Below are 24,239 nucleotides of genomic sequence, written 5' to 3'. Positions count from 1 at the left end.
AATGCTGGATGCCTTCATAGATCTGATCAAAACAATAGTCAAAATTCTTGCAGATCCAAGCCTATCGAGCCTAATTCAATACAATTTCATGTTACAGGACACTTCAGATCGACCCAGAAATTCCAGATTCTTGTACAGATTGAGAATAGAAAGACGATGTTATATTTGCCAGGTCGGGGAAAGATCAATGAGGAATTCAAAAATACAGGCAAGATAGGAGCAAGTTAAGCGATGTAGTGGACCGTTGTTAAGTGTACAGAACCATACAATAATCATGACTCCTCCCCAAATTCTCAAATCATTTGATAGACTGGTGTACGCAATATGCAATGGTGTGAGATGCCTGACTGGAGGGAAACTCTCGTCTCGTCCATTCCAACTGGAGGTATATCTAAATCCAACCTATGTGCTGTATTCTTTTGCTTAAAGGGACTAAAACCCCCACAAAGTCTCACAAGATCACATAAAGGCTTGGCAAGTCTCAAGATGCCAACATATTGATGTTCATCTTCCAAATCGCGCAAGATAAAGATCATGCAGGGCATAGCCAGCCATCACAACCTGCTGCCCATAAAGCCGTCCATGCAAAGAGTGTGCGGCCATGCATGCTGCCTCTTCTCTCGTGAATTCCACAAGTACAGAACCAGGTAAAAGAGCATCAAGATCATGACCTGAAGAATCAACTTCAGTCTTAACTGCTACTACAGTGCCTTTGGTGTCATCAACATATTTGTTCCCACCATTTCTGCTTTCCTCTAATTCATTTTCTCGGGGAACGTCAAAGCTAGAAATTTCCAAAGGCATGGAGCCATCTGCTTTCTCTACCTCTGCTTTACCCAATGCAGCATGTTCTAAGTCAGCCACTTGTATTGTACAGCAATCTGCTTTTCTAGACACTATGCCATTCGCAGAACCAGTTATCTTTTCTTCAACATATACACTGTCATTTTGTTGATCCCCAGAAGACCCATCAGGCAACAAGGGCTCCCACACGGCATTCCCATCCGATGGAAAAGAGTCTGCAGGTTCTTTCCTCTCAAGATTCTCTACCAGCACCACAGTATTATCAGTTCTTTTGTCTTCAGGAACACCCCCAATAGCTTGGTGTTCTTCAGCTCCATTCTTGTTTGGTGCATCTCCACTTTTCTTCAGACTACCAATTTCTGTTCTGGACTCAGTGCCGGCCGATCCACCATTTGGATCTGTTTGAGCAGCATCAGTGGCAGTTCTAGAGCTACAAGTCTGCCTTACAACATTCACAGACTTCACAATTCCAAATCTGTAGTCATATTAAAAAATGTGATAAAATGACTTAGATAAGTTTAAGAAGAATCAAATGAACATTACGCACCTCGCACACTCTAGACGAATATCTTCCAATGTTTCCTCCAGTTCTGGTACGGATAACAGCAAAAGTTCATCTTGATCAAACTAAACAGAAAGGAAGATATGATATGGTTAAAGTTTCGAAAGGTAGGGAGGGATATATGAGAGTCAACAATAACTTTAAGGTAAGTTGTGTCATGTTTTGCATGCTAAAAGAGAGAAAATTTATTTTTAACATTAAATTGACTTATGAATAGAATGTACCACATTTTTTAGCTGCAGGACCTTTGTAGCATCAGCAAGAAGGGGTTTAGCATGCAGAGGAATACCATAAAATGGAGGACCTTCAGAATTTCCCTGAGAAAACAAGTTCACTAATGGATCATGTAAGTAAGATCAAACTTGAACGAGGATCTGCAAGAATGCAAATGATACAACGAGCCCAAAACTAGAGATACCTCCTCTTCAGAACAATCAGGAAGAGCCTGAAGTGCTGTTAAGACATGTCCACCCAGCTTCATCCCATTCAGTCCAGCACACGCCTTTAAAGTAATGGAGCTGTCTACATACTGATATCCAAGCAACCATTGGTCAGCTAAAATGTAATACATGAAAGAAGAAACAAAAGAACTTCATATTCGAGAAGATTTTGGCACACTATACCTCCAAATATGCACATGGCCCATTAAGCTCTTCATTATACACAAAGCGGTACGCAGCCAAAGGCCCAAATGCACTAATAATTTCCATGAGCTAAAGAAAACAAGAGACAATTGTAAGTAGATGGGAGGTCATGAGTAAATTTTATTTATTACAACAGTTAAATCCAATGTTCATTGCTCATAACAAGTATGGTCAAAAGGACAATATTCATATATAATGATCACATTGCAATTTACCATCTGAGATGAAAGAGCTCCAGAGATTCCGCCAATGAAAATCTGCAACAATAAGTAAAACAAGCTATGTAATATCACAGCTAAAAGATTAAATACCCAAAAAGATATAACTAAACAAGCAATGCCAAATGATACATCAAACTTAAAGCAGTTTTCTTTTTAAGGTTCTGGGCTCAATAAATTTTGTTCTCCCGTCAAGAATAAGGACAGTAGAACTTCCACAAAATGCTAAGGCAAAATTTTGAAATGGCTATGAGTGTAAGAGACTTCTAAAACGGAGACGTAATTAAAAATGACAATATATAAATCTGGCATTTTTCAACCCTTATGATACATGATTGAACTAAGAAACTCCTGCACATTTAATAGAATGGAGAGCATCCTCATAATTTTAGTATTAGAACTAATTTTATAGTTAAAAAGATACAGGAAACACATAATGAGATATAATAGGAATTTTAAGACTTGCTGGTGAAAATCCACTGCCACTACATGGTAATTGGGGAATAGCTAGAATTTATCTGAAGGATGAAGCGAACGTGCTGTTCACCCTCCTAAATTGAAGAACCACGTCTCAAATAGTAACAAACTCATTATAATCTAGCTTATACACATGCAGATCACATCTTGTTCTTTAAAAGGTGGATGATAGTTAAACTAGCATGTGTTAGTTCATATTTCCTAACATTTAATGGTAGATACAACATACTACCTTAATATTCATTAAACTAACTTCAGTACAAGAAAAGTTCATGCTAGGAGCCACTGGATTATGGTAAGAACATGTGAACTTGTTCATTTATTCCACATGCAGATGATAGTCTAAATAGCACACACTTAGACTATATCAATTTCGCCATTGTTATCAATTTTCTGTGTTACATTTTCCATTTTGACTTTATCAGACGAATGATTTCTCGTCTTTTAGAATTGAAGAAACTTGGTAAAATGGAAAGATGAGACATTGCTCTTACACATCACATAGATCTAGAAGGCAGATGATGGTATCATGGAATATGAATGTCTAACTGTATCATTTATCCAGACAACTAGCATCCATTATATAAAGTATAATGAGATGAATCAGCTAAGACAAATGGCCATCACTCTGAACGAGTACCTTCCGAGGTGAATCCTTCACAACATCTGATATCACTTTAACCACTTCTACCGGTTTCTCTGGAACTGGAGTCTGCAAGCAAATAGGAATAGTCTGAAAACCTTGTAAAGGAAATATAAAGATCAACAAGGAGACAGTACAAGAAACAAGGAAACAAAATGTTAGACTACAGAAACAAACAACTATACAGGAAATGCATCCGCTGATAGGTAACAAGTGACAAATCCAGATGTCATCAGTACTTACTTTAACCTCTTCCACCGGCTTCACTGGAGTTGCCGTCTGCACAAAAATAAAATATTGTCTGAAAACATGGTACATGATCACTAACCAAATCTAGCTGAAAAAAATTTAGGGGCACTATTGTCAACACAAACAATAAAAGGACTACCAGATCAAATGTTAAAATACATTATGGGTGGAACAAAAAGAATGTCATACTGCATGTCCACAATTATGAAATAAGTTAATAAATTATGAGAGAAGTTACATTCAAAATTGTCTGCCTATCCGCCTTTTGGAATGTCATACTGCATTATGGATGGAACTCTTTGTGAAGATTTCAAATGAAAAACAAAGAGATAATTACAAAAAAACATGTTCAATGTCTAAAAGTTGGACTAATAGTTAGACTAAGATTAGATTGTGCCATCAAGAGCATAATAATATAACTAAAGTTTTCAAGAAGCTAAGGTATAAAATGAAAGGACTCAGTAAAACACCGGCAAAGAGAAAGTCTAAGACATATATTGTATAAGAGAAAAATGCTTATAAATGCAAAAAAGAAAATGAGGGATCAATTTTCTGAAGAAAAAGTGGATATTAAGTCACCATTCAAAATTATTCTTAAGCAAAAGCAACCATGAAGTTACTATATATAAGATTGAGCGGTTGAGTTTAATAGATCTAGTAAAGCTTCTTAGATAAGGTTGGACTTGGATACTTGGATGATCTATTTCCTACCATAAATTTCATATGACTCAATGAGAACAATTTGAAGGGCCTTCAATATTTTAGGCAACTCAAGATTCATTACAAAGTAGATCTATGTCTGCTAAATAATATTTCTGCAAAATGGATTTTGGGCATAAATGTTTTATGCACTATGCTTACTTTCTAAAACAAATCTGACAACAAATATCAAAACTATAACAGTAAGAGAAAAATCTTGATATTCAGAAGAAAAGAAAAATACTGCAAAACATGAAAGCTACAAGAAAAGAACTGTAATTTAAAAGGGAAAACTTCATCGCCATGTGATAATGGCGCAGTGTAGCATTGTAGCATCTTCCATTGCATGATATGGGTGCATGAAGACAAAAGAATACACTGAGAAAGTTTTATGATAATTGCTGCTAGAGCATGCCTACACTAGATTGTTATGTGAGAAAAGAATAAAAAGAAGAAACATTTGAGAATTTAGATATCCCAACCATAACAAAAGAAAATGCAATGGAATTGCAATGTACTTTTGCAAATAATAGCTCAATAAAATCCTCAACAGTTCTACATTTACTCAACCTCTAAAATAATATAGCCTCCAGCAGGGCCAAGTTTGCCATGAAACTAAAGCAAGCACCACAATGAGTCACCAGAAGGACTCTAGCAAGAGTCTAAATCAGCCACCAGAAATCAGTTCTGAAATAAGCAGCAATGATATGAATGTTCCACTACACCTGGAAGTCTGCTCTATAATGTCCTCCCTCTGTCACAATCCTGAATGCGGATTATGACACACCAAATTAAAATACCCTAGTTGAAAGATTCCAACATGACCATCAGATATGATTTCATCTAATATACAAACATATCATGTCTTGCAGAACCAAAACTGTTAGGAAATTTTCCAATGACTAAAAAGTACAAGAGTTCCATGAAAGAAAAAACAATGTCATTTAAGAAGATGAACTCTAGCATGACAAGTTTTAAATCATATATCTAAAATAATGGTAAGTTATCACTATAGTAAATTAACATAAAATGGCGAATGAGAAATTATTGCATCATATCTTTTCAACTTGCACATGTTAAAAGTATGAGAATGAACTTCTGAGCATGATAAAAATTAAGGCCTATTCTCAATTTTTTATCACTATAGACATTACATTACAGACATATAAAGTGGTAATGTAGCATACTCTTCAAGGAAAAATGAGAATAAGAAAGATAACAATGCATACTGTATCCACCGAAAATGTCTACAAAATGTACTTGTTATGGTTCTATACATATTTGGAGAACTATACACATGCTTCACATTCTCCACGAAGAAAATTGGTATCATATTACACTCAGTGCATATTTTCTAAATCAATAAGTCAGAGACGTTAATGCACAGTTATGACAACATAAAATTAGATATCACAAGTAGGTAGTCAAAAATTTGTCATATTGAGGCAGCAGCAGTTGTGCTTCATGTGTCAACAGCAACTTGAATGAATCTTCATTCACTTTCATGCATTGGGTGTGATGCAAAGTCCAAAGTACTATGGTCATATTTGCCAAGAGAGAGCATTAGATGTAGGAGCTTGTGCTAATGTTTACATAGACCAGCATTAGGATAAGTATATTTCTACAGACTAGAAAGGGGTAGTATATAAGCACAACTAGATCTCTATGCTCTACCCTTATCAAATAAATGATACATTACTTTTAATGTTTTTTATTCCCATTTCACATAGCACAACAATGAAAAATAAACCAAAACAGAATCTTTATACCTGGACCATATTTTTTTTATTATAATCCAAATATATATCAAGCAATTGACTAAGAATATCTTAGTAGTAACTTCACAATCAAGTAAAAAAGAGGAAAATTTGCAAAACCAAAAGGTCACCAACATAGGCCCAAGACTAAGGCCCCATTTGGCTGAAGAATAATGTAATTAATGGATCCAGTATGCTAGCTGTACCTAGACATGATTCCAAACCTTTAAGAGTTCGTGCAGAGAACAAAATGGAAAGAAACAGAAAAAGGAAAAATCTATCAAAACATTCCACAATTTGTTTAAAAGGAACCTATTTAAACCAAAGAACAGTTAAGAAGTGAAATTTGGCACCAAAAGTAAAAGAAAAACTTTGAAATAGTTAAAATAAAAACCAAATTAAAACTTCTAACAAGAAAACAACAAATAACATTAAATGCAGAGTAACAAAGAGGAAAGAAACAAAATGAGTGATTAGAAATCTTACGGCTGTTTCAATATAATCTTTAGGGCGTCTAATTTTCAAAATTGATCCAGAAAGGAATCTCCCATCGAAAGAAAGAGCTGCTGTAGCATCCTCTGGTGTAAGAAATTCAACAAGCGCTTGATACTTCTCTTTGTTTATCTGCAATAAATAGATTCAGATGACGAGAAGGAGATTATTAGACATGATGGACTTTGTAACAATTTCAGAAAAAGCAAAAGCAAAAAACAAAAAAAGAATGTGAGAGAGAGAGAGAGAGAGAGAGAGAGAGATTGAGTAGCCAACTTACAATACAGCTGATGCATGGTTTAGTTCCTTGGATATGATTAACACCAGATGACAACAAGAAATCATTAAGGCAGTCGATCACTGTTTTATCAGAGGCAGATACTGGCACATTTTCTATGTAAAGTCTCCTCAGTGGGCGGGTTGCCTGTGTTAGCTGTACTGAATCTATAGATGCACTCTTTGCTGTTAACACAGTCTCAAGCGAAGGTGCAGACTGTGGTTTTACTGTGACTGGTGTGACTGAAATAGAAGACGGTATCTCATGTATCTTAATTGAAGGTGGCTGGAAATTGGCAATTTTGGATCCTACTCCGGGATTGCTTGATCCCGCCGGAGGCTGATCCCATGTGGATGTTTTCCTTTCGGGGGAACGAACTGTTGGAGATGGTGTCCTAACAGCTGCTTCAGTTTTCCTTTTCCTTGGAGAGTAGCCACCAAGTCTACTATCATGTTTCCGGTGATGCCCACTAGCATACCCACCATTCCCAGAAGATCTATTCCTGTCAACTTCAGAATATCTCCGCCTTGATTTTTCTCTAAATGATTCAAACGGTGACTCAGCGTAATCCTTCCCATGGTAGGGGCGCTTGTGTGCCTTTGGTGACGATGATACAGACCTTCTATCTCTTTCTCGATCATATTCTCGGCTCCTAGATCTTCTTCTTTTTGACCTTAGCTCTTCATAGTGGGGTTTTGAATGTACCTTCCTCCGATCATTTGTTTCTTCATAATCTAGATCTCGACTTTTTCCAGAGCCATGCTTCTTTGAACTGGACCCATCAATCTCTGATCTGATTTTCCCATCATTATGGCCATGGCTCTTTCTTTTTCCCTCCTTTGTAGACTTCTGATCTCTCTCCACACTTATATCCTTTACTGCTGTCTCATTTTGCTGTTTCCTCTCAGATAGTTTCTCATATGCAGCTCCCGACCTGTTATCATTTCTTATCCTGATATGACTGTTCTTTTCGTCCAGGCGTTCTCTGTCTCTACCTCTCTCAGTATTGCTGGATTTTCCTTTCACAAATTCAGAACCGATTGTACTCTTCAAGCGATCTTCCTTTTTAGACTTCAACCCTTCCTTAGAGCTCTTAGCTCCCATATGTTTCAGATCCTTCATGCTCGTATCTGTCCTTTCAGGCTTTACATGATCTGAGAGAATTTCATCACCGTCATTTCCAAATGATTCCCTAAGATCAGTGTTTATTTCTTCAGGATTGAGCTTCTTTTTCCGGTGCAACATAATCTTCTCAAAGCTAAATGGCCTTGTACGAGCCGATGTGCCTTCATTGGAACTTCTCTCACTTGTCCCCTTACTCCTATTTATCCTACTCATCTCGCTCAGATGCAAATACCATACATTAACTATTGCAAGATCATCCAATTATAAGCAAGTCGTGCTGCCAAAATTTCCTTCCAAAACTCTACAATGAAAGGCAAAAATGCAAATGAACCCATTCAATGTCAACAAACCTCAAGGAAGTCCGCATGGAGCAAAATAAAATATCTTTTTCTCGTAGTTAATTTAATCCAAATTTAAAGCATAGAAACAAAAACAAAAACAAAAAAGAGAAATTTAGAGGCCAAATTGATATCAAATAAACATTTTCCTACTGTAACTGAACAATGGTAATCTCATCATGACAAGAGTATTGAGAATTCTATTAAAAAGAAGAATGGGCCGCAGATGATCCAAGTTTCCCAAGAACAACTAGAAATCGTGTGCCTCTCCTTTATCTCTAGTATCTAATGCCACTAACGAAGTAAAGGCGTGAACAGACGCCCATCAGTGCAAAAGGCCCAACCAGAAGCAGCCAAATCCCATCACCATAACATAGATAAACCTTCGCAATCCTTAACGAAAATTTCACACCCTACTTCCTCAGAAATCTACTGAGAAACCCTAAAAAAGACCGATTTATTATCTCCGACACCAAAACCCAGATAGAAATGAATCATCCGAGAATCCACCCACGCGAAAGAAAGAGAACAAAGAATCCGAGTTGTTACCTCGCCGGCGCCGCACGGCGCGAAGTGATGAGATACGAAATCGCTTCTTGCTCGCGAACGAAGCAGCGACGAGAGGAAACGCAGGAATGGCTTCGGACTTGTCTACTGTGATGTATCAGCGAGGAATGGCTCGATCGGAAATGGGCGGCTGGGATTGATCAAAGTCAAGCAAGATCCGAATCCGATCGGATATAGTTTCGGATCCGATCCATAGGGCGCAGCTGCTGAGATCGGATCCGATAACACGGCCGTCAGATTTTTTATGAGAATTGATAAAAACATCCTACATTTTTATAGGGAAATTTGCAAAGAAAACCCTATATAATATAGGGTTGTTTTATGGTTCGTCTCTACCTTTTTCTAAAAACATCATTTAAAAAAAATAATAATAATTAAAAATAGCTCTCGAGTTAATTTAAACTCATATTAGCTTAATAAAACAAAAATATTCTATTTTATCTAAACTAATATTTTTAAATTTCTAAAATTATCCTCGGTATTTTATTTAAGACTTTCTACATAATAATTAATAAGATAGTAAGGAGTAAATCTGGAATTATAATAATATTAATCTAAATAGAACTAAAATACTTTTGTTCTATTTGATAAAAGAAAAAAGAATTTGTGAAAAATAAAATTAGGTAAGATTTAAATCATTAGAAAAAAAAAAAACTTGTAACGTTGGGATTTTTTTACCGGTAGAATTAAAGTTGGTAGGTACCTTCCTATGATCAAGATGGTTATGAGTTCAACTTCAACTATAAAATTATATTATGAATAAATTATTTGATGGTTTGGTGGCTTAATTCGATTCGGTTGATAACTCAGCAATTAGCTTGGTAGTGCGATAGCTTTGAGCAGGTTTCGGCAGCGTTTGATTCTGAACAATTGTTTGGCAACGCATATGGTTTGAAGCCTACACTAGATAGCTAAAAGCTTAATGAAGCCTAAATATTTCTGTATCTAAAAAGGGTTTACCTATTATTCAGTTCATATCTAACCTTCGGACTCATAAATAATAATAATAAAAAAATCTCTTTGCAGCTTTCATTCAGGTGCAACCATCTACCTTACTATAGGTCCTTTAAAAAATGTAGGGGCTTTTTTATATTTCCACCGTGACAAAGTGACACCCTAATATTTGGTAAATTTAACAAAATTCAAGGTATTTTTAATATATTAAAACCAAAATAGCGGGATAAAAAATGTGCAGAAAATAGGGCATGAACGATACTAAAGGGGTGTTTCTAATCAATTTGACTAGATTCTAGATCCGATGATAAGTAGGACTTAACCCGTGAATTATTCAGAGTGGATAAGATCTTAATAACTGCTTAACTAATTATGCTCATTTTTAAGCGGGATAAAAGAAAATAAACAGCTATAAGAACGTAATTATCGACTCCATCATCAGTAAACTCATTCCGGAATTAGAACTCCTGAGCCAGGCCAGAAGCTTATCTCGCGACCGCCAATGGCAGCCCAACAATGACAACTATAATTTGCTATTTCTGAAAGGAACCATCACTATTATTAATTGTCTCTCCGACCCACCTCTGCTTTCTGGTATAATTCAATCATCTTCTCTACTTTGGCGTTCTTTCTCTCAAGCTTTCGAATCTTGAGGGCTTGGCATCCGAGCCCGCAAGAGGTTCCTGAGATTTTTCAGAGGTCAAGGACTTGTTTCAGGGTGGAAGAGAGCACATTGGTAGGATTTGGAGGCTTGGGTTTTGTTTCTTCTTGTCTATCTTTTATGTGGATTTCGAATTCCATGATTGGAATGTCTCGATAAGAGGAATTTAATTGATTTGGAATGATTCCGAAATCATATGATTTGATGTGTAATTCCATGAGAATTTGTTTCTATCTAAACCAAACTTTTCTATATTCCGTAATTACCTTCAGTGTGATAATTTATTAATGACGCCCAACCTATGCCTCTTCTCTTCTTATATATTCTTAAGTTACTTCCTCATTCCTAAGTCAGGTGCATATTTCACCTCCCCCCGCCAGGTCTTTCCTTCTAGTTGTTTTGGGTTAATTTGTTTAATAAAATATCATTAGTTTTTTAAGATTATGTGTCATTATCACATTTTTATTATATATACATTGTGTAGTTAATTCGTATTAACGACGATGAATATAACATGAAAATGCAACATATTGAAACAAACGAAATGGTATAGATTGATGGGTTTCTTGACTTCTTTTAAAGTGTATGTGTTGTTGTTTAGGAGGGCTTGACCTCTGTTTATTGTAGTGTTGTTCCATATCTATCTTGGGGCCGGAAAGCCATGGGTTTTCATGGAGAGATGAATAATGTTTTGATATCATGAGAGGGCTGGCTCTATTTTTCAAGGATGAGTCAGTTTGAGTGGAAGAGTTAAAAAATCTCCCATAACTTCAATTGTTGTTTGTTGGGGTTATAGGAATTTGATTCTTTTCATTCTTCTTCCTAGCATTGTTTAAGCCAGAAAGGTGTTGTTTTGAATTTTATCCTATTCATTGATGCTTTACACTATTCTCTGCCAAGAGTATCAAATTTCCTTCTCTTTCCCATTGCTGGATTAAGAAATGCGTGGTTTAATAGTCTTTCACTTGATCAACTTGTTCTAAAAGGCTTATATGCTGACAGTAGCATGTTCTCAACTCCTCTTATAAAAACAATCTTGCTTTTATGTATCCATATCTATTTCCTTGTTTCGATTTGTCCAAATATGCAGTTATGTTGGCTGTCTTCTAATATTCCAGTGGTCACATAGTATATCACTTATATTTGAAATTTGAAGGTTGCAGATATATTATATACATATAGCTTTTGTTGCATGAAATGGAAGGGGGTCCTCATAAAGCAGACAAAACTGAATTCAAGGAATGCCTCCATTTGACATGGAAGCAGCCTTACATTCTTCGTCTCGCATTTTCTGCCGGCATTGGTGGTCTTCTTTTTGGTTATGACACAGGTTGGTAGACAGACATATTCTGATTCATTTGTTTGCTTATGATCAGATTACATTCTTAATTATTATTTTTGGATTAACAAACGATCTATATAGGCGTCATATCGGGCGCACTTCTGTACATTCGAGATGATTTCAGCTCAGTTGGAAGGAGCACCGTCCTGCAGGTACTTGCTGAAACTTGCAAACATTCTTTCAGACAGAAAAAGATAGATCTCAAACTTTGTAATATTAATGTAATAATAGGAAACAATCGTGAGCATGGCGGTTGCGGGAGCTATAATTGGTGCTGGATTTGGTGGCTGGATGAATGACAGATTTGGAAGGAGACCTTCTATTATACTTGCCGATATCTTGTTCTTTATAGGTGCTATAATCATGGCTGCTGCACCAATTCCTGGTATTATAATCCTTGGGAGGATTTTTGTGGGGCTTGGAGTTGGGATGGCTTCCATGACTTCTCCGCTTTACATATCTGAAGCTTCTCCTGCTAGAATTAGAGGTGCTCTTGTCAGCACTAATGGCTTGCTGATTACAGGAGGCCAGTTTTTATCCTACCTTATAAATCTGGCTTTCACTAAGGTATTTCCCAGCATCCTTTCCTTCCTTATGTTTAATCACAATTAAACTTACAAATGTGGATTCTTTTGAATCCAGGCACCGGGAACTTGGCGCTGGATGCTCGGTGTCGCAGGGATTCCTGCTCTTGTGCAGTTTATATTGATGTTGATGCTCCCAGAATCACCAAGGTGGCTATATAGAAAGGTCATACAACACTCTTTTTCTTACCTTTAAATTTGCTTTCAGCTGTTTCAGTATCACAACATCTATCTGATTCCATTGAACAGAATAGAAAAGAGGAAGCTGCAGAGATCTTACGGAAGATATACCCTTCTGATGAAGTTGACAAAGAAATGGAGGCTTTACGCGAATCGATCGAAGTTGAGATAGCCGAGGATGGATCAATTGCAGAGGATGGCTTAATCGGTAAACTGAGGAAAGCATTGAGTAGCGTAGTAGTCCGCAGAGGGCTCGTGGCAGGCATTCTTTGCCAGGTTGCGCAGCAGTTCGTAGGCATCAACACGGTGATGTATTACAGTCCTACGATAGTTCAGCTGGCTGGTTTTGCTTCCAACAGCACTGCACTGGCGCTTTCTCTCATTACCTCTGGCCTCAACGCCTTCGGATCTATCGTTAGTATCTACTTCGTAGACAGAGTCGGGAGGAGGCGTCTGATGCTTCTCAGCTTGGTCGGAATCATTACTTGCCTCGCGTTACTCAGCGGCGTCTTCTTCGGAGCCGCCACCCATTCGCCGGTCGTCGGCAACGCAGAGACTCAATTCTTTGGCAACTCCACGTGCCCCGATTTCAACCCTGCTTCAGGAATCATATGGAAATGCACCGACTGCTTAAAAGCCTCATCTGCATGCGGCTTCTGCGCTCATGAAGGCAACAAGCTTCTTCCTGGTGCATGCTTGGCGAAGAATGACGCAGTAAAAGGCGTCTGCCATGCGGGCCATCGGGAGTGGTACACTCAAGGTTGCCCCAGCAACTTTGGATGGCTGGCTCTGATTGCTCTGGCGGCGTACATCATCTCCTACTCCCCCGGCATGGGTACCGTTCCTTGGATCGTGAACTCGGAAATCTACCCTCTTAGATTTAGGGGTCTCTGTGGTGGTATTGCGGCGGTCTCCAATTGGATCTCTAATCTCATCGTCACCCAGACGTTCTTGAGCTTAACGGAGGCTCTAGGCACAGCTCCCACGTTCCTCTTGTTCTGCGGCGTCTCCGCCGTGGCGCTGGTCTTCATATTCTTCCTTGTGCCTGAAACCAAAGGCTTGCCGTTCGAAGAGGTGGAGAAGATGCTCGAGAGGAAAAACTACAAAGCTTGGAAGAAGAGTCCAGTGCAAGCTCACCCTTAGTTCCCTGTTCCTCGGATTTTGTTATCCACTATTATTATTATAACTGCACCGATGATTCTTATTTAATAACAACTTACCTCCTTTGTATCATAATAATACATTGCATCTATGCCATTCCATCTATAGGGACTTCTTTTTAGTGGCTTTGTCTCCTCTGTGGTGCTCTGTTGTGAGAATTAGATGATTTAAGGGCCAAAGTGTTATAAAAGATAAATAAAAGGTTTATGTGAGAATTATCAGTAATTTAATAATAATAATAATAATAATAATAATAATAATAAAAAGGCTTAACTGCATTGCTGGCGAGGGTAATTCAGTCATTTGGTGCACCTTAAACCCTAGGAACCACTATATAAGGAGTCACGGATCCTCCCCCCTATCGAACCATCGAAGAGCCGCTATGTCGAAGCGAGGTAAATCACATTCCTCCATCCCGCTCTTTAGGGTTTCCTGTGATCAGATCGAGGTTTTTGTGGCAGTTCTGATGGGTGCCCAAACGATCGATCCTGAATCGAACGTAGAACTGCATGACGTTGTTAAGGTTTCGTTTTTTATCAGTTGATCTTATGATCTTTTGTGATACATATGCGATTTTGTGATCCTTTATTAGGACGGGGAGGGTCGGCTGGGAACAAGTTTCGGATGTCACTGGGTCTTCCGGTGGCGGCGACCGTGAACTGCGCCGACAATACTGGTGCGAAGAACCTTTACATCATATCGGTGAAGGGGATCAAGGGTCGCCTGAATCGTCTCCCATCCGCTTGCGTGGGTGACATGGTGATGGCCACTGTGAAGAAGGGGAAGCCTGATCTCAGGAAGAAGGTCATGCCTGCCGTCATCGTGAGGCAGCGCAAGCCGTGGCGCCGAAAGGACGGCGTATACATGTACTTTGAAGGTAATATATCTTTAATACATCTAATCTTCTTTCTTTGCTTGTGTATCCTGTAGGTTAAACAGGCTTCTGATTGTTGTTATACGAAATATTTATTCAGGACGATTAAGTTGGTAAAACGTTTTATTTTTTGTCACATTTAGTATGATTTTGGAACTTGCAGTGTTTTCTCATCATTTCTTCTTAGTTTGGAATCACCAAAACAATTTTTATTTGTGTAGCGTTGTTGATCTTCATGCTGAGTTAGAGAAAATTGTCTCTCTCTGAAATAGTTTTTTTCAATTTTAAGCTGGCAGGTTCTTACGTTATTCCTTGTAGCCAAGGAATCTTTCTGGGTTGAAATACGTTAAATGTCTTCGTAAATTCCTGCCTAAACTTCAAAAAGAAGCCTTTGGATATTGATGACTTTTTCTCGGAAATAATTATCTTTGCAACACGATTTCTTCACCTGAAAGTGGTCTCATATCATGGTGTTGAGGAGCAGCATTGCTACAGAACCTTTTGGTACTGTCCATTGAACAAAATCTGCTTGTTCCATTTACATCTATTTATTTAGTTTCTGTATTTTTTTTTCCTTCTTTCAACTTAAGTTTTGAATTTTCAATTGAGGACTATAAATTTGTTGGAAAATCTGGCATTTTGTGTTTCTCAGAGAGTTTGCCTTTTTAGGAGATTACTCATATTAGCTCTTCAAAATCTTTCGAGTTAAGTTGATGGGATGTTTTAAACTCCTACTTGCTGGAGCAAACTGGTTATGTTTGCAAATTCCTAAGTAAACGTCACATAGCAAGCCTTGATGTTGATGGTTCTTCTTGGACTTACCAAGAATTTCCTCCATCTGAAAGCAGTCTCATATTCCATCGCCTTGAGGAGCGGCATCGCTGCTATTACCTTTTGGGACTGGCCATGAGACAAACATATGTGCATGCATTTTCTTCCTGCTATACAATTGTCCACTAAACTTTGTTTCACTTCTCTTTTTTGCTTTTGTTTTCTGATATTATTTTTTGATGGATGTTATTTCTTTCCATTTGTCGAGGAAGCTGACATCATTTGCATATTTCAAAGAATCAAACTTGATGAAGATTTTGGCCATTGTTGTTTCGAAAGACTTGTCTTTTCAAGAGAATTTTTAAAGTCTGCTTTGTCAATTATCTGTTTCTCTAACATAAGAGAAGATATTCTGAAAATTGTATATCTCGGACATGTTTGCCTTTTCTAAGAGACTCCTAACTCATCTAATCTTCCATGTTGTGGTCACGGGAGGACTAAAATTCCTTCTTCTTGCTGGAACGAACTCTGTTATGTTTGCAAATTCCTAGGTAAACATCACATAGCAAGCCTTTGGATGTTGATGGCTCTTACTTGGACTTATCAAAGGGTTCCTCTATCTGAAAGCAGTCTCATATTCCATCGCCTTGAGGAGCGGCATTGCTGCTATTGCCTTTTTGGGACTTGCCATGAGACAAACATATCATTTGCACACGTGTTTTCTTCCTGTTCTACAATTTTCGACAGAACTTCATTTCATCTCTTTTTTATTTCGTTTTCTGATATTCTTTGTGGTGAGTGTTGTCTCTTTCGGTATCCTGAGGAAGCTGATGGTGTTTGCATCTTCAAAGAACAAGTCAAATTTGATGAAGATTTTGACCATTGTTGTTGTTTCTAAAAAATCTGTTCGTGTCTTTTCTAGAGATATTATTTTGAATTCTGCTTCTACAGTTACGTGCTTCTCCAACATAAGAGAAGATAATCTGAATTTTGTATATCTCGAACATGTTTGCCTTTTCAAGGGACTGCTAATTATTCTAATATTCCATGTGGTGGTGACGGGAGGACCAAAATTCCTTCTACTTTCTGGAGCAAACCCTCTCATGTTTGCAAATTCCTAGGTAAACGTCGCATAGCAAGCCTTTGGATGTTGATGGCTCTTGGACTAATCAGGGGGTTCATCCATCTGAAAGCAGTCTCATATTCCATCGCCTTGAGGAGCGGCATCGCTGCTATTACCTTTTGGGACTGGCCATGAGACAAACATATGTGCATGTGTTTTCTTCCTGCTGTACAATTGTCCACTAACCTTTGTTCCAGTTACCTCTTTTTTCTTCCCTTATCTCTTTGGTGATTGCTACTGTGTTTTCCCTTTTAATGAAGCTGATAGCTTTGCATGTTTCATTGAGAGTTCATTGGAAGAGCTCTGTGGGTAGTGTCATTGTTCAATGTTTAAAAATAGTTCTGCCTTTTTTTATCCTGAGTGAGTCCTGTTTCTAAATCTTATGCAGTTGGTGTACCTTAAAAATATTTCTGCATTTGTCTCAATCAGCATATTTAATCACTTTAAATTTATGTATTTTGCAGATAATGCAGGAGTAATTGTGAATCCCAAGGGAGAAATGAAAGGTAGGCTGTAGTAAACATCATTCTATATGCTAGATGTCTGCATCTATGCAGTTGTTAAATGATCCAATGTAAGCCTAGAACTACAAGTAGTAGTCACTAATTTCATCTCTTCTCGTTCCTGCAGGTTCTGCAATCACTGGACCCATAGGAAAGGAGTGCGCTGATTTGTGGCCCAGGATTGCGAGTGCTGCTAATGCTATTGTTTAATGGTGTTATCACTCAGTAGGAATGGAGATGTGTTTTGCTTTGATACCATGTTAAGGAGAAACTGAAAGTACTACCATTAGTGTTTGTTCTTGATATTGTAAAAGCCTGATTGTTTAGATTGTAATTTGCTTGGTAATCAAATTTTGATGTGCTTCAAGAGCTGGGTTTATATATACTTCTTGCTTCTCTCATTTAGGTTATCTTGGAATTTATAAATTTGTATACTGTCTGGGTCATGTTTTCTTTGCGGCTTGCTGCTTTACTCTAATTATCTAATTCTTCATTAGGCTCATGGGTATTGTCTCCCAGCAACCATTCGCTGTCCAAATTTTGTATTCAGCTTTTGTGCTATTCAAGCTGCCGTTAGTAACTGGGCGTTAAGTTCTGATATGGAAAAAGTTTCAAAATTTTCAGCTGGCCTATTAGCTCAGTTGGTTAGAGCGTCGTGCTAATAACGCGAAGGTCGCAGGTTCGAGACCTGCATGGGCCAAAATATGATCTTTTTTCTTCTTCACTTTCATATTATATATTTTTGTGATGATGTCTAAATCCGCTGGGGCATCTCAAAGTCTCACTCGACGTTCCCAGTAAACAATTTCTGGTCTAATAAAACGTGGTTCTGTCAACAGTATTCGGACGAATATTTACTCTTTCCGGTTTCATTCATAGGTTTAATCCATGACCTCTTAGAATAAATCTTCCGCCGGCCCTGCCCTAAAGAATAGAAAACCAATAATAGGGAGCACCCTGCTTTTGCTGAAAGATCATTACATCGTGCATATCATAATTCTGAATACAATGGATTAGAAAAATAAGAAATAAAGAAATCGATTGAAGAATAAAGAAACAGGAAAAGAATAGCTGCATTGATGTATAACATAGGCGGCAAACGCAACCGATTATAGTAGATGACTTGACGAATGAGCGAAACCCCATAGCTGCAGAAACAAAGATGACCAGAGACTTGAGATCACATATAAGATCATATTTGTATGAAACAAGGGTCTAAACAGGTGAGTTTCAAGCTCTAAAATCTGAAAACTTTGATAAGAAGCCCCTAAATTATGGCTCTTTTTTTTTTTTCGTTTTTGTTGTTGTTGTTGTTGTTGTTGTTGTTGTTTGAGCCCTATCTGATTGCTTTCCTACAAAAACCCTCTTGTTTTATCAAAAAGAAAAAAAAAATCAGAAAAGTCCCTGAGTTAATTTGATTTCATGCTAGGCTTAACAAAATAAGAAAATTCTATTTTATTTAAATTAGTATTTTTGAAATTTTAAAATTATCCTCAACATTTTATTTAACACTTTCTACATAACAAGATAGTAGGGGTAACTTTGAAATTTAAAAAATATTAATCTAAATAAAAATGGGTATTCTTGTTTTGTTAAGCTAATATGAGGTTAAACTAACTCATGGGCTTTTCTGAATATTTTTATAAAGCAAAAGGGGGTTTTTATAGAAAAAAACAATAAGGTAGTGCTCGATTCATAAGAAAACCCATAATGTAGGGGCTTTTTTTTGCAAATTTCTCTAAATAAATACACATACCTCAACATTCTTTAGCTCAAATTCTGGATTATGAGCCAAGCATAAGTTCCCAAAGGTTTCACACGGGCCGCTAGTTCCATGTAATCTAGTAAACAGAAAAGTTTCAAGAAAGTAGGAAGAGGATAGCTTACAGATCATCAATATTCATTGCCAGATGGATCAGAAAAGAAGAAACACAAAAAGGAAAAATGAAGCATATCAATTTGTTATAGTGAAGGGAAACACTGACAGATGAAAAAATATATATATACTTACAGATCTTCATCAAGGCACAATGCAAAGCTTCCTCCCCCACCAAATGCCAACACATCATTCAAGCATAAATAGTAGTACCTGTTTGCACCTAGTACATACTTCAACATGAGTTCTAACTTCTAAATATAATTAAGATGACATTAATCTTGTCTGAATTAAATCAACTAAGACATGCATGCCACAGTGCTATGAAAGCATATTTTCATCTAAGGATTCTCTTTCATCAAACAGACAGCTTTTTTCAGAAACGTCAATCCACCCATAACCAATAAAAAAGTACATTTTTTATTTATTTAATAGAAGGAATATATTCCTGTTTCATTCGATTCTTAATTAATAACAAGTAGATATTAACAACCTATACACCTTTACAGGATAACCAGCCAAACAGCCATATAAAAAATGAAACAACAAAACAATCTTCCACTAAGTGATACAGAGATAACACAAACAGAGCCAAAACAATCTGTCAAAATATACTCTACTGTGACTGATTTAAGAGTGATAGAAACTGTAAGCTTTTGGTGATAAACTGTTTCTCAATGAATGCTTACCTGTTGCTCTGAAAAGCCTTGGCTCTCCATATATCGTAGTGAATACAAATGTATGGCTTTTTCCCTGGTCGCAAAAATATGAAAAGCATCAGCAGCAAAGGGAAAAGAAGGAAAATAAGCAGAGCAACGGATTTACAAATGATTATCATTCAAGTATTATAGCCTTATAGGAACTCACTTGGTATTTTCTTTTGGCAGTAGGCTTCAAAGGACTATCCAACAGTCCACCAAATACAGCACCTTGCATATCTCCAGCAATCTAGTCAACATGGTACCACATTAGAACACACCTTGGAAATATTACATGATAAAACCATGATCTTTCCATAAGATGCTGTAAGAAGAATGACCAGCTTTATAACTTGAAAGAGGAAAAATTGAATCCAAATCAAGAATCTACTTACTAATAGACATGGACCCTCAAGATTAACACTCTTGCGAAGAAGCGTGCGAAGTGATATCCCATGTTTCCAGGTACTGTCCTTCATTTGAAAAGAGTAATAGTGAATCAGAAGGAAAGTAAGAATACATACTGAATGGAATATATCTAACAGCAGATTACCTGTACAACAATACCCAGAGGCACCCCCTCACAATATTAGGTAGAGATGATTGCAGGAACTCAAACAAATCTGCAGAGATAAACACAGACTTCTCTTCCAAGTGATGAAGAAATTCTTGAGGAGCAACTGAGGTCGATGCTTCTTGAGTTCCATTTGAGACATCGACTTTCCTATCCGACACACACTCCTGCTTCATCATTTCATCATTCTCACTTTCCGTCCCAGACTCCTCACTGCACTCTAGTGGTCTATCTTTCCACGCAAAATCATTGACATTCCACCTTCTGGGAAGGGGTTTAAGAGCTAATGGTCCTATACTCTTTGGACAAGGAGAGGGAGAGACCTCGCGCCCCTCAATTCCACCGGAGTTATTGCTAGGTAGGAAAGATAATACATATGACGAGAAAGAAGACTTCTTGGGAGAAGTGAATTCATCCGTAGGAAAGTAGAATGCCTGCAGAAGCAAACTCTCATATTATACTACGTGATTAGTATCACAAATGCTATAAATAAATTGCCTAAGATACATCAGAACCAGATTATGATAAAATTAAAATGATTATTATTACGATAAGCATATCCAGAAAGAATGGAGATTAAGGAAATATATCTACAAGTCTTAACAAAATCAAGCTACTGGGTAGTATAGAATCCATGTAAATTAACTTTCTTTAGATCAAAGCAAAGATATCTTGATCAACACGGCAATAATCCTGTTTCAGATTCAAAATACCGCATTCCTATCAAGAAAACCTAAAAGCAAAAACGGAAGAGATCAAGCGCACGAAACCAAGGCAATGCGGATCAGATTCGGCAACTCCTCGACCACGGCAGTAGAGAGATGGAACAAGGATGGGACTCAGACAGCATTACCTGGGAATCGCGCCGAGCGAATGGAGACTCGACGGCCGGAGAGACGGGAGACGACGGCGAGTCCGCGAGCAGGCGCGACAGCTTCTCGGCCACCTTATCCTTCCACGCGAGCATGACGTCGCGAAACCCTAACCTTTATATCTCTCACAACCGTAGAGATCGAGAGATCGAGAGAGAGGGAGAAAAGAGAAGGAATAGAGGTGAAAAAAAGAGGAAGAGAAAGAAAGACGAGAGCTGTGCCTTCCTCCGTTTATTGCGGGGCTTCCGAGAAACACGAAACGAACGGTGTTCTGCGTGTCTCCGTGGAATGGTACGAATCGGGAGAAAGTCGGTGACAAGCAACGGCAAAGAATGCAGGTTTTGCAAAAACGCCCTCCTAAATTTCCTTTCGAATCGTTTGTCGGGAATTTGCAAAGGCAGACCAAATATCATTGATGTGGGATCTCATATCTAATTCGGATCTAGTGTTATCCTTATTAGGTTCGGCAACTAGGCCCCCTGATTGGCACGACAGGACAAATATAGCATTGCAGTGGAAATTTTATTAAATATTAATCCCGACAAGAAAATTAAATATTACTTAGTAGGAGTAGGACTCACTTACTGAACTAAAGGGCATCGTTCGGTGATAAGATATTAGAGACGGTAGGGATTACTATCGGTTCATTTTGGTCTCGTCTCATTTTTACTTTATTACGGAGACTAAATTGAAACCTTACTTTAAGATCCATTATAGTGATAAAACTATATTTTTATTTGTGTATTTGAGTTGTATTTAGATCTTGTAAGCTCTCTAGCTTAATACTTATTTCTTCTTGTTGTGTCAGTGACGGTAAAACTTATAAAACTTGATTAGAATGAATAAACTTACTAAGTCTACAGGCCTATATGCTTTTCATAAAATAAAAAACTATGGTGGTAATCTCAAAGACTTTATAAATAAGTCATATTTATATTTAATATATATAATAGACGAGTTATGTTAGTGTTGGGTTCTAATTTGTAGGCCCATAAGCATAAGCCTGACACATAGATGGATCAATCGAGTCTGGCCCGTATTTGGTTGGATTAAGATTCAACCCAATCGTAAGGGCCAATCCAATTCTGAATTCGGCTCGTTTAGGCCAATCTCAAGGCCAACTCCACTAAGATCAAACACAATCCTTTTTTTCTTTTTCTCTTTTCAGAATCATTACTTAATTTGGTTTTTAATTCTATAGCCAAAAGGTATATATTTGTCCTTAAATATAACCAGCATAATAAAAACTAAGCCCTTTACATCATATTATTGGATATTGTTTAATTACAGCGAACTTCTATATATGTAAGAAATTATATGCATATATCTACTCTACACTTAGATTGCCACTAAACCATTCAACATCTAGATATGTATATTTTTATTTGTATTTTGTTAAACATCACCGAGCTGTATTCAACTGAATATTCTCCTCTCACTACATGATAAAGGAATCTTACAAAACAAATTTACAAAGTTATGGGTATAGAGTGTCGATTATGGTAGTTAGCAACTCAATTATCTTCTCTAAGAAAACGTTGAATCTTAACATTGTCCACTCTACATAGACTTATCGTCTCCTTTTGTAGGATTCTTATTAACTCAAGAGAGTCGGTCTCCACTATAATCTTGCAGGTTATGTTCACCATTCTAAGACCTATCCTCACAGCCCACGCCTTCGTTATGACCACTTGGCACCAATTCCCAAGCTATCGGTAACAATAGATTTGGATAATTCTTGTGCTACGTCAACTATTATTTTTCATGAAAATAGTAGGCAATCCTCATAGTTCAGGTTATTGAAACTTTCTATAATGGATAATCGATGGAACTTGTGCATCTGTTATAGTTTGTTTTGTTGAGATATCTCTTGTAATTCATCAACTACTTTAAAAATTTAAGATTGAGATATATTAATAGACCATCAAAACTTAGGTGGTTAGAAAATAATAATCTTTCTATTTATATTCGAACAAATTCATCAGTGTAAATGGCATTACTTCCTATGGATACTGGCATCACACATACAGTTAGCCTATCAATCTATCATAGAGATTTAAAATCATAGAATATATCTCACATAACCATATATAGCAGAGTACCTAACCAAAATATATCCTCACTCTAAACTAAGTAAAAAATATATATTTTTGGTTAAAACAAAAGGAAATTAAACATCACCATTGATACCTTTCCTTCGTATAGGTATCTTTCATGGTGGTTGGTTGATTCAAGAGGTTGAAGTTTCACCCTTTTTGTTTTCTTTTCTTTTCTTTTCCTCGCAACAAATTCTATTATGTGTTTTTCTTCTCAAAAAGAAAGTCTATCATGTGTCTGGTTTATAAGAAGAGGAAGTGGATTTCACCATCTGAATTCAACTTTCAGAACCCTTTTTATTTCCCTTCTGATAGGAGACTTGCAGAAGTTGATGAGCCAAAGAAAGTTGCATCTCACCTAATAGATTGAGACCATATATTAATTGCTTGATGAGCCAAAGAAGTTGCTGTCAGTACTCCATCACTATAATGCATACTATTCATCAAATAGACAGCTTTCCTCTTTCTTTTTTTAATATATTTATTCCTCTGTCCACTCATTCCAGTGATGGGAGTCCATTTGGTCATCAAGAAAGAAAGGAAGAAACCTTCTTGAGAAAGAATTGGAAACTCTGATATGTTAAGAAGTTTGGCTAAGTTTAGACCTTTTAGACTTGCGAGGGCACTCCGACGGACCCTTAGAGTATTCTGTAAGTGTTTAAATGATCCTGAGAGAATGTTTGAATACGTTTTTCTCAGAGGATTTGCACTCTACAGGCTTTCGAACAGCCTCACAAGCATTCAAACACCCTCATGCGCTCTAGATTAGAGTTATATTGGTGTTCGAACGAGCACCGCAGGCGTTTGAACACCATACGAGATTTTCAACAGCTTTAGTCAGTTCTATTAATTGAAATGTTTGAGTTTTAGGTTTTAGTGTGCGCATTTATATGAGAGAAAAATTATAAGGGAGAGCCAACGTTGTTCAGAGTGAGATTAGAATTATAAACTCTTTGTATATAGTGATTTGCAAAGTAGATTAAAGATTGCTCCGCCCGTGGACGAATACACATCGTCGAACCACGTAAATCTTATTTTTCTCTCCCTCTCTCTGTGATTTACATATATTTAGAGTTCTTATTTGCAATTAACTTGGGTTTAGAATATCTTTACAACTT

At 37.2% G+C, this 24,239-nt stretch overlaps 4 protein-coding genes and 1 non-coding gene across 8 annotated transcripts; 3 read left to right on the top strand and 2 right to left on the bottom strand.

The window, feature by feature from the left end:
- Positions 1–19: 19 nt before the first annotated feature.
- Positions 20–8,963, bottom strand: LOC140764636 (uncharacterized). The gene is made up of 11 exons (XM_073103305.1): positions 8,835–8,963; positions 6,826–8,248; positions 6,540–6,677; positions 3,592–3,627; positions 3,346–3,417; positions 2,226–2,267; positions 1,990–2,079; positions 1,785–1,895; positions 1,591–1,683; positions 1,352–1,431; positions 20–1,279 (listed from the first exon to the last, which is right to left on the bottom strand). Exons 2-11 carry the CDS (start codon positions 8,158–8,160, stop codon positions 505–507), a joined length of 2,772 nt encoding a protein of 923 aa, XP_072959406.1. The 5' UTR covers positions 8,161–8,248; positions 8,835–8,963; the 3' UTR covers positions 20–504.
- A 1,306-nt stretch (positions 8,964–10,269) lies between these two features.
- LOC140764637 (probable inositol transporter 2) lies at positions 10,270–13,866 on the top strand. 3 transcript variants are annotated; one of them, XM_073103308.1, is made up of 6 exons: positions 10,270–10,400; positions 11,624–11,797; positions 11,891–11,961; positions 12,041–12,376; positions 12,452–12,559; positions 12,643–13,866. In XM_073103308.1, the coding sequence occupies exons 2-6, from the start codon at positions 11,665–11,667 to the stop codon at positions 13,714–13,716; spliced, it is 1,722 nt and encodes a 573-aa protein (XP_072959409.1). In that variant the 5' UTR covers positions 10,270–10,400; positions 11,624–11,664; the 3' UTR covers positions 13,717–13,866. The 3 variants fall into 3 exon arrangements, with proteins under 3 accessions (XP_072959409.1, XP_072959408.1, XP_072959407.1); XM_073103307.1 differs by having other exon boundaries at positions 10,270–10,542; positions 11,631–11,797; XM_073103306.1 differs by having other exon boundaries at positions 10,270–10,542.
- Positions 13,867–14,028: 162 nt separating this feature from the next.
- Positions 14,029–17,372, top strand: LOC140764639 (large ribosomal subunit protein uL14). The gene is made up of 4 exons (XM_073103310.1): positions 14,029–14,129; positions 14,327–14,611; positions 16,967–17,008; positions 17,133–17,372. The coding sequence occupies exons 1-4, from the start codon at positions 14,117–14,119 to the stop codon at positions 17,213–17,215; spliced, it is 423 nt and encodes a 140-aa protein (XP_072959411.1). The 5' UTR covers positions 14,029–14,116; the 3' UTR covers positions 17,216–17,372.
- Positions 17,373–17,631: 259 nt separating this feature from the next.
- On the top strand, positions 17,632–17,705 carry TRNAI-AAU (transfer RNA isoleucine (anticodon AAU)). The gene has a single exon. It is a non-coding gene; the product is annotated as a tRNA-Ile (tRNA).
- A 212-nt stretch (positions 17,706–17,917) lies between these two features.
- Positions 17,918–21,386, bottom strand: LOC140765406 (uncharacterized). Of its 2 annotated transcripts, XM_073104473.1 has the most exons (8): positions 21,007–21,386; positions 20,133–20,587; positions 19,975–20,047; positions 19,749–19,829; positions 19,571–19,634; positions 19,017–19,104; positions 18,762–18,846; positions 17,918–18,153 (listed from the first exon to the last, which is right to left on the bottom strand). In XM_073104473.1, the coding sequence occupies exons 1-8, from the start codon at positions 21,118–21,120 to the stop codon at positions 18,115–18,117; spliced, it is 999 nt and encodes a 332-aa protein (XP_072960574.1). In that variant the 5' UTR covers positions 21,121–21,386; the 3' UTR covers positions 17,918–18,114. The 2 variants fall into 2 exon arrangements, 1 of the variants encoding a protein (XP_072960574.1); XR_012105182.1 differs by lacking the exon at positions 17,918–18,153 and having other exon boundaries at positions 19,017–19,094.
- Between the last annotated feature and the right edge of the window lie 2,853 nt (positions 21,387–24,239).

This window comes from Typha angustifolia, chromosome 8 (assembly GCF_048772165.1).
Source record: "Typha angustifolia cultivar Huaian chromosome 8, ASM4877216v1, whole genome shotgun sequence".
NCBI classification, from domain to species: Eukaryota; Viridiplantae; Streptophyta; class Magnoliopsida; order Poales; family Typhaceae; genus Typha; species Typha angustifolia.
This window is presented reverse-complemented; position numbering and strand designations above follow the sequence as displayed.